At 57.8% G+C, this 16,888-nt stretch overlaps 2 protein-coding genes across 5 annotated transcripts in view; one reads left to right on the top strand and one right to left on the bottom strand.

Annotated features, from left to right (window-relative positions):
- Positions 1-3,497: 3,497 nt before the first annotated feature.
- Positions 3,498-14,116, top strand: Mical1 (microtubule associated monooxygenase, calponin and LIM domain containing 1). 4 transcript variants are annotated; one of them, XM_013510818.1, is made up of 25 exons: positions 3,498-3,700; positions 4,930-5,242; positions 5,338-5,545; positions 5,794-5,898; positions 6,213-6,317; positions 6,422-6,577; positions 7,135-7,235; positions 7,851-8,108; positions 8,319-8,434; positions 8,616-8,742; positions 8,925-9,006; positions 9,561-9,708; positions 10,069-10,259; positions 10,385-10,473; positions 10,630-10,671; positions 10,839-10,922; positions 11,018-11,186; positions 11,488-11,564; positions 11,883-12,159; positions 12,271-12,350; positions 12,614-12,727; positions 12,849-12,942; positions 13,161-13,260; positions 13,354-13,427; positions 13,851-14,116. In XM_013510818.1, exons 2-25 carry the CDS (start codon positions 4,985-4,987, stop codon positions 13,997-13,999), a joined length of 3,204 nt encoding a protein of 1,067 aa, XP_013366272.1. In that variant the 5' UTR covers positions 3,498-3,700; positions 4,930-4,984; the 3' UTR covers positions 14,000-14,116. The 4 variants fall into 4 exon arrangements, with proteins under 4 accessions (XP_013366272.1, XP_013366271.1, XP_013366275.1 ...); XM_013510817.1 differs by having other exon boundaries at positions 11,488-11,573; XM_013510821.1 differs by lacking the exon at positions 3,498-3,700 and adding an exon at positions 4,318-4,561 and having other exon boundaries at positions 4,933-5,242; positions 11,488-11,573.
- Positions 14,117-14,228: 112 nt separating this feature from the next.
- Positions 14,229-16,888, bottom strand: part of Smpd2 (sphingomyelin phosphodiesterase 2, neutral membrane (neutral sphingomyelinase)) — a gene marked incomplete in the record, with an annotated part of 2,993 nt that continues 333 nt past the window's right edge. The window contains 10 exon segments of the mRNA XM_005377875.2: positions 14,229-14,631; positions 14,719-14,872; positions 15,040-15,144; positions 15,235-15,367; positions 15,493-15,575; positions 15,749-15,838; positions 15,957-16,050; positions 16,357-16,433; positions 16,530-16,626; positions 16,759-16,888. Coding sequence (XP_005377932.1) covers positions 14,246-14,631; positions 14,719-14,872; positions 15,040-15,144; positions 15,235-15,367; positions 15,493-15,575; positions 15,749-15,838; positions 15,957-16,050; positions 16,357-16,433; positions 16,530-16,626; positions 16,759-16,829 — 1,290 coding nt within the window.

Here is a 16,888-nt window from a genome sequence, read left to right as displayed (position 1 = left end):
GACTCAAATTTGAGATTTTCCTGCTTCAGCCTCCCAAGTGCTGGGATTATAGGTGTGTACCACCATGCCCATCTTTGAATTCTTAATATCCATCATATATCACCCTAAATGTGAATTTGAAAATGAGTTTCCAAAAGACTAGTTGGGCTCTTGGCTTTAGTCCACTCATACTATTTTTATTTTTATTTTTATTTTGTTAAATGAAAAGTTATACTGAAGTTCCCTTAGGCTAAATTAGAGTTAAAAACAAAACTGCACTTTAAAAAATTTTAGTAGTATACAATTGCAGTGCATAGTAAGCACGTTCGCCGTGGGGAGATGGCACATGAATAAATATAAGGCACCCTCTTTTTATGTCCTCTTCTCAAAGCTGCATTTTAAAATCCATCTCAGATAACTTCTGTTAGGTTTAAAAAACTTTTGGACAAATTCTTCCAAATTTTAATGTCTGAAGGACAAAAGCAGTCTCATGACAAAAGTATGAGCAAGTAAACTGACCTGAACCTAAGGTTTTAATCTGTGTGGCCTCTCCGGGTAGAGCCCCCAATGTTGGCTTGGAGTCTTTGAGATCCTGCTTTGGCTCTGGAAGATGTATTAAGTAAAAAGCAGCAACTGAAGGATAAGATCAGAGCAAAAAACTAGAAAGGTGAAGGGCTGAAATGTGTGTGTGATTCATCCAGTCTGAGCCGGGAGGGAAAGCTGGAGTCGTTCTTGATGCGCTGACCTCATTCCCCACCAAGACCCGTCACTGAGCTCAGAGACCTTTCTCCCGCCTGCAGTGGACACTGCGTGCCTTGCCTGGACTCCTGCCGAAGATCCCAACTCATATCCCAGCTCCCTCTCGCCCCATTCTTCATCCAGGTGAGAGCTGTCCACTGGAGCGCACCATCATCCCCTTAGCACCAAACAGGATGCCTTGCCAGATGAGTAGGCTGGCATCATTTATTAAGGCGTGCAGGATCTCATGGCTGCTCCGAACTGCATGGAGAGTAAAGTCCACAGTGCAGCTGCCTCAGGGCTCCTCTTCCCCATTCTCATTCTGACCACACTGGCTTCCTGGCTGTTGCCCAATAGTCACGCCCAGCTCTTCCCTGCCAGAGGGCTTCGGAGCAGGTGGCTTCTCGGCCTTGAAAGCTGTCCTCACTGACTCAGGACTACTCACCTCCGAATTAGGGAGTCCCTCTCTGACCCTTCAGTCTCTAGCAAGCCACCCTGCAGTAATCTTGCAAGCACTGTCTGCACCTTTGTAGAAAGTTCCATGTACATCAGGAGCTGTGTCTCCCTGGGCCAGTCTGTCCCAGGCCAAAAACCATGGTTCATTGTTTGAAGGCACCGATGTGCTGGTGCAAGGTCATACTGGTGGCTTCGACATATCACTTGCAGTGTTAGGAATCTAAGTTTCTGGCTCCAGGGCCAGGAGATGAGACGTGATGTAAGGATGGCGTTGCAGAAAGATACAATGACATAGGACAGAGGAAACGGAATCCTGTCTCAGGTTTTTAATGTACACCACTGGTGTGATTATTTGCAAAAACAGTAGAACAGAGTTCTTTTAAAGCTAACTTCTCACTTCTCTGATCCAATATGAACTGGCCAGTGCAATTGTGCCAGTATTTTTAGTTCTGTATAAAAGCACACAATGTGGACCATGACTGAAGACCCTAAAGAGAGAAATGCCTGTAGATAAGCAATAAATGCACTTTAATAATGATCTTTTTCTTCTTTGAAGAAACTCTTATAAGTAAAACTTGGTTTGGGTCTGCCAGTCCAGACATTTATGGGCAGCAACACTGAATAGTAGGATTTCAGTAATGGAAATGGTATGAAGAGGCTGAACCATGAACTACTGAAATACAGTGCATGATTTGACAAGGTCATGCAAGACCTAGTGCAAAGCAAAGCTGGAACCCAACCAGACTTTCTGGATTCCAGCTCCATGGAGCCCTACAGCTTTACGCTCTGGGGTAGGACTTTAATTAGCATCAGCAAAAACTCCACTCCCAAGTTAGTAGGCCTTTTACCAGTGATGAACACATTACTGTTCTATGATCTTATTGGAGTCAAATTTTAAATTCGTTGTTGAGAGAGCTGCATAACCCCATTTGGTTCAGCCGAAGGTCAGAGTCAAGCCAGACCCTGTCTGCCTTTGCAAACAAACACAGTTGAGTTGGAGCAGGTAGCTGCCATCTGCCGACACAGGGAAATGACCTGATTCTAAAAGCCTGGTAGGCCATTTATAGTGGACTTGAGAGTGTTTTTACACTATGTGTTCAAACATGGGTGTGCCTGATATCTGGTAAGTTAATAAGCCAAATGGTGTGTCACACTCAGGAGCTAGAATGGGCCCAGCTGGGAGGCTGCCCTAGTTTCCTGATCATGACCCAATGAATTGCTAGGCCTTTCCTGGCAAAGAGCTGGCATTTCCTCCTCCTTTCCTCCCCTGCCTGCTTCTCCAGCTCTCCCTGGGAGCAGGTCAGTTCTCACCTACTCTGAGGCTTCCAGACAAAATGCAAAGTGAGAATAAAGGGAAGAGAACGACGACCCCCACACACACCTTTTCTGTCTCTTCATTTATTCCTGTTATGTTAGTGTCTCTTGCTCTAAACAAGGAACACTTCTCAGAATGTCAGCCTCTCATCCATCAGGGTGGATCAACATGGGAGTGGCCGAGCCCTGGTAGACCCGGGCAGGATATCAGCTCTGGCACTTGGGGTGTAACTTGTGCAGCTCATGGGGTCTCCGTGGCCTTCAGTTTCTTTTTCGGTCGACGTGGACATTGAGATCAAGGCAATGTTCAGTGTTCAGTAAATGAGAATTGATGAGTTCTAGTTTGGGTTTTTTTTTTTTAACTGAATGACTTTGGACGACTGGTTTCACCCTGTGTGCTATTTTCTTACCGGGAATATGAAGAAGTAAATCCCAAGGATCTTTTCAGCACTGCTGGTTTTGGGAGTCCTCATTCTAAGGCATTCCTGAACTGTGGAGACCTAGCCTTATCCCCTACCCCACCACCACCACCACCACGACCCCATTCCACCTTTCTGCTAAGACTCCCAGTCCCTTTTGCCCAGCTGGAAGCCGCGGATTGCTGGGTTCCCAGGACTTTAATCCATGCACTTTGTCCTCTGCCGGGACAAGGGAGCAGACCTGTCCCAGGGGAGGCTGCCTTGCATTGGGATCCATCGTGGGGCGCCCGTATTTTGGATCTGCTGGGGAGAACGGTGGAGAGCGTGCAGGCGCCCCGGAGCCACCCTGGACCCGCCAGCTTCAACAAACTTCCGGCGGGGCGTCGGGCTCTCGCCCGGGGCTCGGAAGGGGCTCACCGAGCCGGCACCGCATGGGGCAGGGGCCTTCTCCCCCTCCCGCCGAGGAAGGGGGCCGGGACTGCCCGGACCGCGGGTAAGCGCAGGGCACTGCGCCCCGCCCCAAGCCCCGAGCTCCCCAGCCCCTCTGGGCCTGACTCGCCCGGAGCCCCAGAGCAGAAGGGAGCCACGCCCTCAGACGCCGCCCTGCAGAGCGGGGCTGTCCCGAGCGGGAGAGCGGGACCGCAGGGTAGCGACACGCTAAAGGGCGCCGACAAGCCGGGCGGGACGGGGCGCGCCGAGCCCACACCCCGCGGCCCTGCGCCCCACACCCGCGCCTCCCCTCCTGGTCCTCCGCCGCCCCGCGCCGCTAGCAGGGAGTGGCCGGCCGGGCCCAGGTAAGCCGTCCCGGCGCAGGGTGGGGCGGGCGCTTCCTGGAGCAGCGTGGCGGGGGACCTTGCCCCGCGCCCGGCGCAGCCCTCTGCTCGCCCAGTGCGGCATCCCTGGGCCTCTGCACCCCCGCACAGTCTCTGTCCCGCGTCTCCAGGCTGGGTCGCCCTTTTCTCACCCTTGTGGGAAGCTCAGCCCCCGCACCCCTCTTTCCGAGAGGAACCTCCTCCTCGGCGAGGCCGGCTGACAGCGCAGGGCCGCGGGGGCTGGGGCCTCAGTCCGGGGCGTCCCCACGGCTGCGCCACTCTCCCGGCTCCAGCGGGCCGCCCATCCCCCACGCCCGGGCCCCTTCCCTGGCAGCGGGACAAAGCCCCTGTCCAGCACCCCGCAGGCTGCGTGTGGGCGAGTGCGGCGCGGGGACAAGGGAGGCGCTGTCTCTGGAGATTCCTGGGATTGCGAGCCGCGGGCGCAAGGGGACGGAGCTGGGCTGGGCTGGGCTGGGCTGGCTGGGCTGGGTGGGAGGAACCTGGGAGGGGCCAACGGGCTGCGGTCGCCCCCACTCCTGCGGCCCCCGGAGCAGGGCGAGATCACTGCGGAAGTGTGTTGACCGCAGTGAGAAATAGACTGGCGCCTGTGTCACACCGCCGGTCCCAGCTGTCTGCGTGGGGAGCGTAGGTGGCGGGAAGTGGAGCCTGCGCAGGCAGAGACTGTGTGCCTCTGTCAAGAGGCAGGCAGCAGTGGAGAGGAGGAAAACTTTGTCCTTGGCATGTGACACATTCCACACCCAGCGTGGTACTGAGGCCAGCACGGGGCAGCGGCACAGGGAAGCGTCGGGGGAGACTCTCTGGGTCAAGCCGTCGCGCTGTCAGGTCTGTGGCTGTCTCGGGGAGGCACACCTTCCTCCTGGCTGTCCGCCCTCCCTATCTGAGAACTCGCCTCACACCGCCGGGGAAGACACGCTAACAGTTCCTGCCCCGGGGATCCCCGCACACAGTTTCCCCGTGCCCAGGACTGCTGATTTTTCATTTCCAAATTTGGCAAATTTCACTTGAACTGGACTGTAGCTGCCGTCTCCGGAGCAGATGCCGGCAGGGGAGTGGGCTGGGAGGTGGAACAGAGCCAGTCAGAGGTGGACCCACAGCTCCTTGGGGAAACCGGGCTGCTCCCTCCTCCCCCACTTCCTTTTCCCTTCCTCCCTGCTTAGGCTCCGCCCCTTCTTTTTCCTCTTTCTTTCCAGTAGCCGCGGGCTCTACTCAGCTGCTCCCCTCCCCAGGAACCCTGGAGGAGCCTCCATGGCTTCTCCCACCTCCACCAATCCAGCACACGCCCACTTCGAGAGCTTCCTGCAGGCCCAGCTGTGCCGCGATGTGCTGAGCAGCTTTCAGGAGCTGTGCGGTGCTCTGGGGGTGGAGCCCGGTGGAGGGCTGCTCCAGTACCAGAAGATCAAGGCCCAGCTCAACTACTGGAGTGCCAAGTCGCTGTGGGCCAAGTTGGACAAGCGAGCCAGCCAGCCTGTGTACCAGCAGGGCCAGGCCTGTGCCGGCACCAAGGTGGACACCCGGAGTCTGGGAGGGAGTGTGGAGAGCAGGGGGCGTCCGAGGAGGGAGACACGGTGCCATGCCTGCCCTGTCTTGTGTGTTTGCAGTGCCTGGTAGTGGGCGCTGGGCCCTGCGGGCTGAGGGCTGCTGTGGAGCTGGCCCTGCTGGGGGCCCGAGTGGTGCTGGTGGAAAAGCGCACCAAGTTCTCTCGCCACAATGTCCTGCACCTCTGGCCCTTCACCATCCATGACCTGCGGGCACTCGGTGCCAAGAAGTTCTACGGGCGCTTCTGCACTGGCACCCTGGACCACATCAGTGAGCCCTGTGTGGTGGTCTGGAGGGGCGGGTGCTCTGGGCAGGCCGGTAGCGGGCTGCTGGGTCAGCTAAGAGGCAGAGTGGACAAGGTTCGCTTTGCCAGGTGACCCTGAATACCCAGCTCCATCATCTGCAGAGTGGGCAGTGGGAAGAGTGGCCTCTGAGACCTTGTACCCCTCTGGCCATGCACACACTGGTACTTGGGAGGCTGTAACGTTCCCCCGTTCTTACTGTCCTCTCCTTTTCAGGCATTCGGCAACTGCAGCTGCTTCTGCTGAAAGTGGCATTGCTGCTGGGGGTAGAAATTCATTGGGGTGTCGCTTTCACTGGCCTCCAGCCTCCTCCCAGAAAGGGTAAGTAACTCTGTGTTCCTGTGAGCCACTCCCACACAGGAGACCTTGGCCAATGGATGGAAAGGGGCAGGGCGGGAGTCTGCTAAGTCCTTCTCAGCCTTGGCTGGAAGGTGCTAAATGTAACAGTGTTTCTTTCCTCACAGGCCTTACTGGGCTGTGATGAAAGTATGGTCTGATGGATAGTGAGCGTATCACTGCTTGTAAACCAGAGTCCCTCGCACATTTATTTTAAATCATGTTACTAGCTTGACCTGAAAAAAGTCATGGCCCCCCTGAGCGCGACACCTTTGTGACTCTCATACCCTCTGCCCCAGGCAGTGGCTGGTGTGCCCAGCTCCAGCCCAATCCCCCAGACCAACTGGCCAACTATGAATTTGATGTCCTTATCTCGGCTGCAGGAGGGAAATTCGTTCCTGAAGGTGAGTGAGCCCTCCCATCAAAACTGCCTGCATCTGGGGCTCTTCCGGGCCCAGGAAGCGATACTCCTGGTCCTCCTGCCACACCCACGTATCCCCACCACTAGGCTTCACAGTTCGAGAAATGCGGGGCAAACTGGCCATTGGCATCACAGCCAACTTTGTGAATCGGCGGACGGTAGAGGAGACACAGGTGCCCGAGATCAGCGGCGTGGCCCGGATCTACAACCAGAAATTCTTCCAGAGCCTGCTCAAAGCCACAGGTCAGGCCTCCTGGCTGGCTTGCTCTTCCCCTGGCTTAACTGTGTGCTGGTTCCCACCTCTCCCTCCCAGACCTGCCCTTTATCCAAAGAATCCCATACTGGTGGTCTGGCAAGCAAAGCGGAAAGGCCCATCCCCCCAGGGACCAAGCAACTACCGCCCTGCTCGCCCACCCAACGTGAGATCCTGGAAATCTCACAGAATACCTGAGAGGTTTGCTTGGTACTCCTTTATGTGTTAATATAAAAATGCTGTCAACTGAAAGCAACAGTAGCGCTTCAAAAGGATCCTATGCTTACTTTGGCTTCCTACTGTGATGTGACCATGTGGTATCCAAGTCTCCCAGCTGCCGCCCTATCTGTGTTTCCCTGTTTGTTCTAAGCCTTTGGGCCGCCTGGGCCTGGGACAGATGGTCCCTTGTGCCACCAGGGGCTCCTGGGACTCTGTGCATGGCTTAGCACTGCAGCCTACTGAGAGCCCAGCGATGGCGGGAGAGTTTGTAGAGGTGATGCAGCAGTGGAGCAGGGATCATCTCCTGTCCCCTGCTCTGTCTCCCCAGGGATTGATCTGGAGAACATTGTGTACTACAAGGACGACACCCACTACTTTGTGATGACAGCCAAGAAGCAATGCCTGCTGCGGTTAGGAGTGCTCCGCCAGGTGGGGCCTGGGCCCACGTAGGGAGAGCTGGGCCTGCACAGTCTCTCCCTGGGTGTGGCGGGACCCCATCCTGTCCTGCCTCTGCCCTGGCACTAACTCTGCTTCTATCAGCCCCACTCCCCTGGGATTTGGAGAATCGTATTCTTATACCAGCCGTAGTACTATAAATAGGAGCTCCACAAGGAAAGGGATCTTTGTGTCTTTGCCTCTTGCTGCTAATTCCCATGCCTAGAATGGTGCCTACTAAGTAGTAAGCAGCAATACAGATCTGCTGCGTTAGTGAACTAGTTGGGTGGCTAACGTGTGCTAAGTGCTGTGAGAACTGATTTTGCATTTTCCCTAATTTTCCTAAGTACCTTGTAAGTCAGGAATGTTGTTTCTAAATGATACTTAAGCTGAGGCTCTGACAAGCTCAGGTCAGGTGTGAGACAGTAGTGATACTGGGATTCATAGGCAGGGCAGAGCCTAGGAGCCCCAGCAGCAGTGGCAGAGGCAGGCTGAAGTCAGGTCTTACTTCAGCTATTGATCCGGTGAGGCCCGGCCAGCCCCTTCGCTGCTCTGAGCTTTAGTAGATGCACCTTCTACAGCCAAGGCTCTGATCTGTTGGCCACCTAGGACTGGCTGGAGACTGACCGGTTGCTGGGAAGTGCCAATGTGGTATCCGAGGCTCTGCAGCGCTTTGCTCGGGCAGCTGCCGACTTCGCCACCAACGGCAAGCTGGGGAAGCTGGAGTTTGCTCAGGATGCTCACGGGCGGCCTGACGTCTCTGCCTTTGATTTCACAAGCATGATGCGGGCAGAGTGTTCTGCTCGTGTACAAGAGAAGCATGGTGCTCGCCTGCTGCTTGGACTGGTTGGGGACTGCCTGGTGGAGGTGAGGGCTTCCGGAGGTCCCAAGGTCTGTCCCAGGGCTGGGGTGGGAAACCACCTGATGATGGGGTTTCTTGTGGAGGGAGGAACTGAAGGCTGCTCAGTGGAGGTGGAAGCTTCCTATAGAGGGAGCATTTCCCCCCACGCCCTTATGACCTTGGGAGGTTGCCACTGGATTCTCACTGAGCTGTTTCTTGTTCTTCTGACCCTGCAGCCCTTCTGGCCCCTGGGCACTGGAGTGGCCCGGGGCTTCTTGGCAGCCTTTGATGCAGCCTGGATGGTGAAGCGGTGGGCAGAGGGCACTGAGCCCCTAGAGGTGTTGGCCGAGCGGTGAGGCCTGAGCTGAGAGAGTAGTGCTGGCAGGGTGGGCCGTGGGACAGGAGCCAAGGGTGCTGGGGAGGATAAGTGAGTGGGCAAAAGGAAATGCAGGAAAGGGCTGGCGGGTCTTCAGGGGCGGGTGCTAATGGGTGCCCTCCTGTTCATGCCACCACCCCTCACCCACACCCCTCAGTGAGAGCCTATACCAGCTTCTATCGCAGACGTCCCCGGAAAACATGCACCGCAACGTGGCCCAGTATGGGCTGGACCCAGCCAGCCGCTACCCCAACCTGAACCTCCGGGCTGTGACCCCCAACCAGGTAAGACCTCCCTGGTGCCCTCACTAGGCCTCCTGAGGAAGTCCCCTTCCTCTAGGCCAGCCCTGTCCTGCCTAGTCGCAGCCCTGCGGGGCGAGGGGGTCAGGCCTGCCCAAGGCAGCCCCCTCCCCCATGGGCACAGGGCATGTGGTCAGCTGCCTTGAAGCCTGAGAGGGCTGTCTTAGGTGCGAGACCTGTACGACGTGGTGGCCAAGGAACCTGTGCCAAAGAAGAGTGACAAGCCTGACACGGGGAATCTGACCGCTGGTGAGCAGGCCTTCCCCCAGGGGTGTCCAAGGTGTCCCCCATTCAGGGTCCTGAGTGCTGCAGCCTCCATGCCCAGCCCACAGGCACACCAGTGTTTGTTGGGGCAGCCGGGGCCTTGGGTGAGTGGAAGGGCAGTGACAGCCAAGCAGCGCCAACCTTAGGAAATAATTCAGTACAGTATGTTATCAACCACTACACCAGCCGCGGTGCTTAGCAGCTGCGGTTCTGCCAACCTCTCCCGGTCTTGCAAACCCCAACCTGCCTTTATTTGAGCCTCTCAGCCTCTGTTTCCCCTCTCGCTTCACGGCCTTCTGCCTTCTGTGTGGCTGTTAGTGATTTAATCCTTCTGCTGTGCTCACTCTCTCACTTTATGCCAAAAGGGATTTTTAAAGTAAGAATGGAGATGAAGGAGGTGCTTCTGGCTGTGAGCATTAGGCCGATGCCCCAGGACAGGTGGGTGGGTCCCGGATGCCAGCTTGCATATCACACAACTAGGCCGCATGCCAGGAGTTGGGCCGAGGGAGCGTTGGACACAGCACAGCCTTGCTTCCCAGGGTCAGCAGACACCCAAGAGGAGCTGCTGCGCTGGTGCCAGGAAAAGACGGCCGGGTACCCAGGAGTCCACGTCACCAACTTGTCTTCCTCCTGGGCCGATGGGCTCGCTTTGTGTGCCCTGGTGCACCGGCTGCGGCCCAGCCTGCTGTGAGTCCGGGAGCAGCACAGGGTCCCCTGCACACCATACCTCTCTCGTGCGCCCCTGCCTTCCCCTTTACTTCACAGTAGGGACTCTCAGCACGCCCAGAGCGCCAGCCCCACCCTCTGCCCACCTGTCCTCACCTGTGGGGAGGGCCCCCCCGCCTAACTGCCTGCCCCAAGTCCTGACAGAATCAGATGCCTTCAGTGGGGAGAACTGTGAGAGGGTCAGGCTCCCAAGGCCAGAGGGGCTTGTCACTGGGAGCCAGCGAAGAGGACAAGTACACCACACCCCATCCCGCCTGCTGGCCCTGCTCCCTCCCTTCTCCCCACTCCGTGAGCCCAGTGGTGTCTCCCTCACACCCCCAGGGAGCCTTCGGAGCTGCAGGGCTTGGGCGCCCTGGAGGCGACCGCCCGGGCACTGAAGGTAGCTGAGCACGAGCTGGGCATCACGCCTGTAGTGTCTGCATGGGCAGTGGTGGCAGGCAGCGACCCCCTGGGCCTCATTGCATACCTCAGCCACTTCCACAGTGCCTTCAAGAACACGCCCGGCAGCCCAGGTGACCTAGAGGGCAGGCGGGTGGGACTGGGTGCTGGGGCACGGGAGCGGGGAGAAGGCGCCCGCCACGGGCCTGCTTGGGCTGGAGAATGGCTCTTCTACCCTGACACCCAGACTGGGCTTCAGGTCCTGTCAGCCAATCCTCTCCAGGGACTTCCAGCGCGGTGTTGTTCCTTGGCAAACTCCAGAGGACACTGCAGCGCACCCGGGCCAAGGTGCCGTCTTGGGAGGCCTGGGGCAGGGGAGGGAGGGGCCCAATGACGTCCCTGCGTGATGGTAGAGGACGTTCAGCAGCGGCGGCGGGGATGGGGGGCGGGGGGCAGCCTGCGGCGGCCCGAGTCTCCTGCTCACAGCTGTAGGACCTGTTGCAGGAGAACCAGGAGGATGCCGGTGGCAAGAAGCCTCGCTTGGAGGTGAGTGTAGACAGGGGAAGGATGGTGTCCATCCTGTCTGTCCTGTTTCCCACCTTGCTCTGCACCCCAGATCCAGCACCCCCAACCCATCCTCAGTCCCTTCTCCAGCACTTTCTGTTGTTTCCTCTCCCACACTGACTCTGCCTGCCGGGCACTTACCTCCTCAGGTAGAGGCTAACACCCCAAGTACTGAGGAGCCACCTGCACCGGAGCCCAGTGTACCCCTAGAACCCCCATCCCAACAGCAGGAGGTGAGAGCGCTGCTTGTAGCAGACCTAGGGGGGAAGGAAGAGAGGCTTTCGGGAAGTTGCAACTGGCCTGGGTGCTGGTTGACGCTGTGTCCTAGGAACCCGTGCAGGCTGGCGCCAGGGACCTGTGTGCCCTTTGTGGGGAGCACCTCTACATCCTGGAGCGCTTCTGTGTAGATGGCCACTTCTTCCACCGGAGCTGCTTCCGCTGCCGTGCCTGTGAGGCCACACTGTGGCCAGGTGGCTACGGGCAGCACCCAGAAGATGGTGAGCAGGCCTGGGAGACCCCTAGAGAGACTCTGGGCATGGCTCTGCTGGGCACAAGGAGCTTGAGGGTGGACAGAAAGAGAGGTGCTGGGCATGAGGTGCAAACAGGCTCAAGCTGGCACTTTCTTCCTGAATTTTGGGTCTTCTGTCCCCTCCAAACCCCAGATGAGGGGTTCTAAGGACCCAGGGCTGCTAGAGATTACTTGTAAGTCATCGTCGTGTGGCCTCCCATCCCTGAGAAACTGAATGTCTGGGCATCGGGTTGCCCTAACGGATGCCCCACCCGCTCCACGTTCCTCAGGGCATTTCTACTGCCTCCAGCACCTGCCCGGGACAGGCCACAAAGAGGATATGATGGATGGAGGCCGCACTAGCCCTGTAAGGACTGTGAGTGTGTGCATGTGTACATGTGCGTGCGCGTGCGCTGTGGCATGGGAAGGAGAGAAGGGGTCGCTAGTGCAGCACTTTGCTGGGGCTGAATGAAAGCTGTGTCCTCTGGACTAGTGAGCTGCTTGAAGCCTGGCGTATTTGTCTTTGCTTACTTATTGCTGTAGCCCAGTATCCAGAACACTGCCTGGGACAGTGTCTTCTAGATATTAAGTGGATGAGAGCCAGAGCCCATGCTGGCTCCGAAGGAGTGGCCTGCAGCCCCACACTGGGCAGCTCCCTGACCAGACCATGTGGTGGCTTTTCCAGGAACTCCCCATCCCAGATGAGGACAGTGTGCCACCAGGTGCCTCAATTCCCACAGCCCTGCAAGAGGAGGCCAGTCCCACCCTGGACCCCAGCCGGCCTGCCCGTCGGCTGATCCGTCTCTCCAGCCTGGAACGCCAGCGGCTGTCTTCCCTCAACATTAACCCCAGCCCAGCAACGGAGCCACCACCCAAGCCCCCTCGCAGCTGCTCGGCCTTGGCGCGCCAGGCCCTGGAGAGCAGCTTTGTGGGCTGGGGTGTGCCCGTCCAGAGTCTGCCTGGTGAGTGCTCTTCCCGAGGGTGGGGTGGGAGGACTGAGACTCCTTCAGGAATACTGGGGAGCAGGAAGGGAGATGGGGATACCAGGCCATGTCTCCCTCTCGTCTGCTCAGTTCTTGACGCCATGGAGGAGGAAAAGAGTTCCTCTGAAGAGGAAGAGGACGATGAGCCTCTGGACTCAGACTTGGAACAGGTGAATGGCAGGCGCCCGGCCCCCTTCACTGCCCTAGCCAGCATGTACCCCTCGGTACCGTCCTCCCCACCACAGAAGAAACCTCGGCTCACACTGCACTCTGGGACAGTTCTCACCCAGTACCGACTTGCATGCCTTCCAGCCTCCACCTTGCCTGCCAGAACTTATCCCGCTCCCAGCCTAGGTTCTTTTGTCCCTCCACACAGAGCTTCCCCCACTCTGCCTGCCAGGCCCTACCCCTGACCGGCCCAACCCTTCCACAGGCCCTGTTGACTATGGCTAAGAATGCAGGCACCATGAACAACTACCCAACATGGCGCCGGACTCTGCTGCGCCATGCTAAGGAGGAGGAGATGAAGAGGTTCCACAAGGCCCAGGTAAGGCTCTGGGGTTGTCAGATGTTCTGAGGGGATCATACTTCTGGGCCTGGGACCAGAGCTCTCGTGCTCTGCCCTCCAGTGGTCCAGACCCCAGGGCCTCCTGTCTTGTATTCCTCAGGCCATCCAGCGGCGACTACACGAGATTGAGGCTGCTCTGAGGGAGCTGGAGGCTCAGGGCATGAAGCTGGAGCTGGCCTTGAGAAGCCAGAGCAGTGAGTAAAGACAGGAAAGGGATATGCTGTGCCACTCCCTCTGTCTCGTGACACTGTCTTCAACCCACACCAACCCCTTGATCCAACCTCTGGCCCACAGCAGGGCCCATGGCCACGATACACCGCACTGACACCCACACTCGCCATACCCTCCTTTCCCCAAGCCTGTTCCCCAACATTCTCCTGTGACCCTGCCCACCCCTCTTCCCTCCTGTCAGGTTCCCCAGAAGAGCAAAAGAAACTCTGGTTAGAACAGCTGCTACACCTGGTCCAGAAGAAAAACAGCCTGGTAGCTGAGGAGGCCGAGCTCATGATTACGTAAGGCATGGGGATGTGACCGTGGCACACAAGACAGGCCCCAAGCACGTGGCGCCCTTGACAGCTATGCCTCTTCACTCCTGACCTCCACAGGGTGCAGGAACTTGACCTGGAGGAAAAGCAGTGGCAGCTGGACCACGAGCTGCGAAGCTACATGAACCGGGAAGGTGAGCGGAATGCCTGTGACCTTGGATACAAACCAATCAAGTCTTCTAGTCCCTGTACCCAGGCAGTTGAGGAGAAAGCCACGGGATGGAACTCCACAGCCCCCACTGTCCTTTCAGTTCAATCAGAACTGCACAGGGGCTGGGGATGTAGCTCAGTGGCACAAGCACCTGCCTGGCAAGCGCAAGGTCCTGAGTTCAAGTCCCGGTATCAAAAAAAAAAAAAAAAGAACTGCACAGTTAGGCTTCAGCAAGGTGCCTGCTGCTAACTAATGCTGGAAAACCCCTGGGGTGGACAAGCCTTCTAACACTACAAGCTAGGAAACAAAGCCTGGTTATAAAATCACACAGGGCGGACTGGGGTTGAGCCTCTCCTGCCTCCCCGGCCACCTTTCCTGTTGTCTAAGCTTTGTCTTCTCCCTTCAGAAACACTAAAGACAGCTGCGGATCGACAGGCTGAAGACCAGATCCTGAGGAAGCTGGTGGATGTAGTGAACCAGAGGGATGCCCTCATCCGCTTCCGGGAGGAGTGCAGGCTCAGCGAGCTGGCCTCAGGGACAGGGCCCCTGGGCTAGGAGAGCACTGCTTGCCTTCTTCCCGACAAAATGGGCTCATGCCAGGACAGTGCCATCCCGACTCATTGGGCTGCCTGGAAGGGAGCCTGTTTACAATAAAAACGCTTCTGCCAGAAACAGGGTTTAGGCTGCATGGATGTGGGAGGTGAGAGCCCTAAGCTGACCACTGCAACAGCCTCACTACACCTTGGCTCCCATCACTGGCTCTACAAGGACGAAGGCAGACCACTGAAGTGTCAAGCTTTATTATTCCTCGGCTCTGTCCCCCTCCTGCTGCCCCAGCAGTGGAGCTAGCTGGGGCTCTGCGCCCAGGGCCTGCGCCTCTTTTGCCTTTTTCAGCGCATGCTGGAGCTCGGCCTGGATGCTATGTAAGCCTTTGGCTTCATGGACATGGAAGAGGAAGACTGCGCCTGCCCCTAACACCAGTCCTGCGCTGGGGCTCCAAAACAGTATAGCTACTTCCCTGGCCCCTTCCCCTGCTGCCAGAACACACAGTAACATCAGAAGAAGCAGCCCCAGGCCAATCACATAGCCAGCAAAGGCAATCCACCAGCGAGCTCGAGCGATGCCCAGCCCCATCTCCATCCAGGCGTCCCTCAGCACTCTGATCAGTGATGACTTCTCTGCTGGGCCTAGACAGGGCAGGGCAGAGGGCAAGAGAAGGTCAGAGTGGAGGGGCGGCCTTGAAGTGAGGAAGGGCCAAGGAAAAGGGCACTCACTGTGGGGAGGGCTGGGGCTGTGCTGAGGCGGGCCGTGCCTCACACAGAAAGTTGCCATGAGGGCCTCGTGATCAGAGAGTGGGGTGCCATGGTGGGGGTGATGACCAGTGGTGATCTTGAGTGATTTACAGGAGATGTAGAACCCAGGAACCGCCTAGGAAAAGTAAGTACTAGAGAGACGTGCACACGGAGGGCCAAGGCAGCCCCCGCCATCCTATTCTTAGTCATCTGTGGCACAAAAGGGCTAGCTGAACAAGGCTCAGCATAGGCTGACGATGATAAGGAGACAAAGGGCGGAGGTGCTGCGGGGAGGAGCCTGACCTTGTAAAGCACATAGTCAATCCGGATGCCAAAGGGAAATGGGCCCAGGTCCTGCTGGCTGACGTAGCAGTTATGCTTTATCATTGTGCAGCCGTCTTCGGGGCCCTAGGGGAACATGCAGCTAGCACTAGGATGTGGGGGCAAGAAATGGGGAGAAGCTAGGGATACAGGCACCTTGAAGTCTTAGGTCCTCACCTTGAAGTCTTGGGTCTTGAGGAAGGCATCATGCAGGCCTGTGTACTCCTTCAGCAGGCAGCAGCCCAGGTCTCCTGGGTGCATGTTGAGGTCCCCACACAACAGAACCACATCTGCCTTCTTGGATGTGTGGCTGGGGGAGCCGGGTTGGTGAGAAAGGCCATCTTCCCCTGCCACCTCTACTGGGTAAGTGGAGCCCCGGCCACCCATCAGCCCCCGGGCCCCATCCCACTTCCCGTCAAGCCCAGGCTCACACACTGGATGAACTGGGCCAGTTCCCAAGCCTGGGCCACACGATGCGTTAGGTAGATGTCCTTCTGTCGGCTGTATTCGGCGTGCAGCTGAGGGGACAGATGAGGTTAGCAGGTAAAGGTCTCAGGGGCTTGCTGAAATCAGTCACTTGGCATGTTTGAGACAGAATGGGTAGACCTTAGGAAATCCTGATCCCACACCTCACCCTCATGTAGCAGGGCTAGAGGAATCCCGTGCCCCGGGCACTTCTGGCCTCACTCACATGGGTCACATAGGCATTCAGCACCAGTCCGCTGAGATGGAGCACCAGCAGCCCCACAGCCTTCCCACAGAACCAGTCCCCGTGATGGATCTGCCAGCAGGAGGAGGCAACAACTCAAGCCACTGCCACCTTCCTGCCCAGCGCCCTCAACCCCAGGGGCGGGTGCCTCTTCTGCCTGGTTAACGAGGGTGGAAGAGGCGAGGCTTACCATGTAGGGGTAGCCATTGAGGGTGTACACGTGATGGCTGATTTCCTGGATTGGATGTTTGGAGAACACACAGAGGCCACTGCCAATGATTCCGCTGAAAGCCAAGGCCTGCTTAATAAACAGAACAGCAAGGAGGGAAATTCCCAGCCCTCTCCTTCTCCCTTGTCTCCCAGCTGAGATCAGCTACTTTTCTCTCCCTACTGCTCAGTAGCCTTTGCAGGGGATGAGGGGCCACCTGCTAGTAGGCTGAGAAGCGCTGACTAGACAGGACCTTCCTGGCTCAGCCGCTCCTGCTCGCACACCCAGAGGGAGCGGAAGGAGGGTGCGGGCAGAACAGGGAGGCCTGGCGGGACCAGGAGCTTCCCGGCTGAGAACAGGCTTAGACCTGCAGTCTTCTCACCTCCTGAAGTAGTGTGCAGCTGGGTAGGGCACAGCCAGCTTCCGCCTCAGGTCCTGGAAGTCCTTCTCACTCCACACCTGCGGGAAGCGCGAGGATGTCGCCTGGCTCTTCGCGGGGAGTCTCCGCCCTCCTCCCGCCTGGGATCCCCACCCGGGCCGCACAACCAACCCCACCTCCTCCAGCAGGGCCAGGTCGAAGCTCTCCGCGTTCAGGAAGTCTCCCAGGTTCTTAAGGCGGTCGGCCCGGTGCTTGCTCACGTAGGGAATGTCCCTAAGGAACAAAAGGGCAGGACCAGGGGAGGCGACTGCTGGCACCGTCGGAGCTGGGGCCGCGGAGGGCTGGGCGGTTAGGGCTCGCCCTGCACCCCGAGATCACAGGACGGAGAGGTCGCGGCCGACTCACCAACAGTTGAGGTTGAAGACTCTCAGTCGCAGAGAGAAGTTGGGCTTCATGGCGCTCGGGGGCCGGTCCATCGGCTTCCCGAGCCAGGCCGCCGCGGCGGCGCGCACAGGTGGCCGGCGGCGCGCACAGG

This window comes from Chinchilla lanigera, unplaced genomic scaffold (assembly GCF_000276665.1).
Source record: "Chinchilla lanigera isolate Chin_1 unplaced genomic scaffold, ChiLan1.0 scaffold00010, whole genome shotgun sequence".
In the NCBI taxonomy this organism is placed as follows: Eukaryota; Metazoa; Chordata; class Mammalia; order Rodentia; family Chinchillidae; genus Chinchilla; species Chinchilla lanigera.
The sequence above is the reverse complement of the archived record's forward strand: the minus strand, read 5'-3'. Positions and strand labels throughout refer to the sequence as shown.

Excerpts from the sequence above, each read along its gene's own strand:
- Mical1 (XM_013510817.1), top strand. The coding sequence starts at position 4,985 with ATGGCTTCTCCCACCTCCACCAATCCAGCACACGCCCACTTCGAGAGC. Across the intron at positions 9,709-10,068 it reads CGGCTGCGGCCCAGCCTGCT|GGAGCCTTCGGAGCTGCAGG; the intron begins GTGAGTCCGGGA and ends TCACACCCCCAG. Across the intron at positions 12,728-12,848 it reads AGAGGTTCCACAAGGCCCAG|GCCATCCAGCGGCGACTACA; the intron begins GTAAGGCTCTGG and ends TGTATTCCTCAG.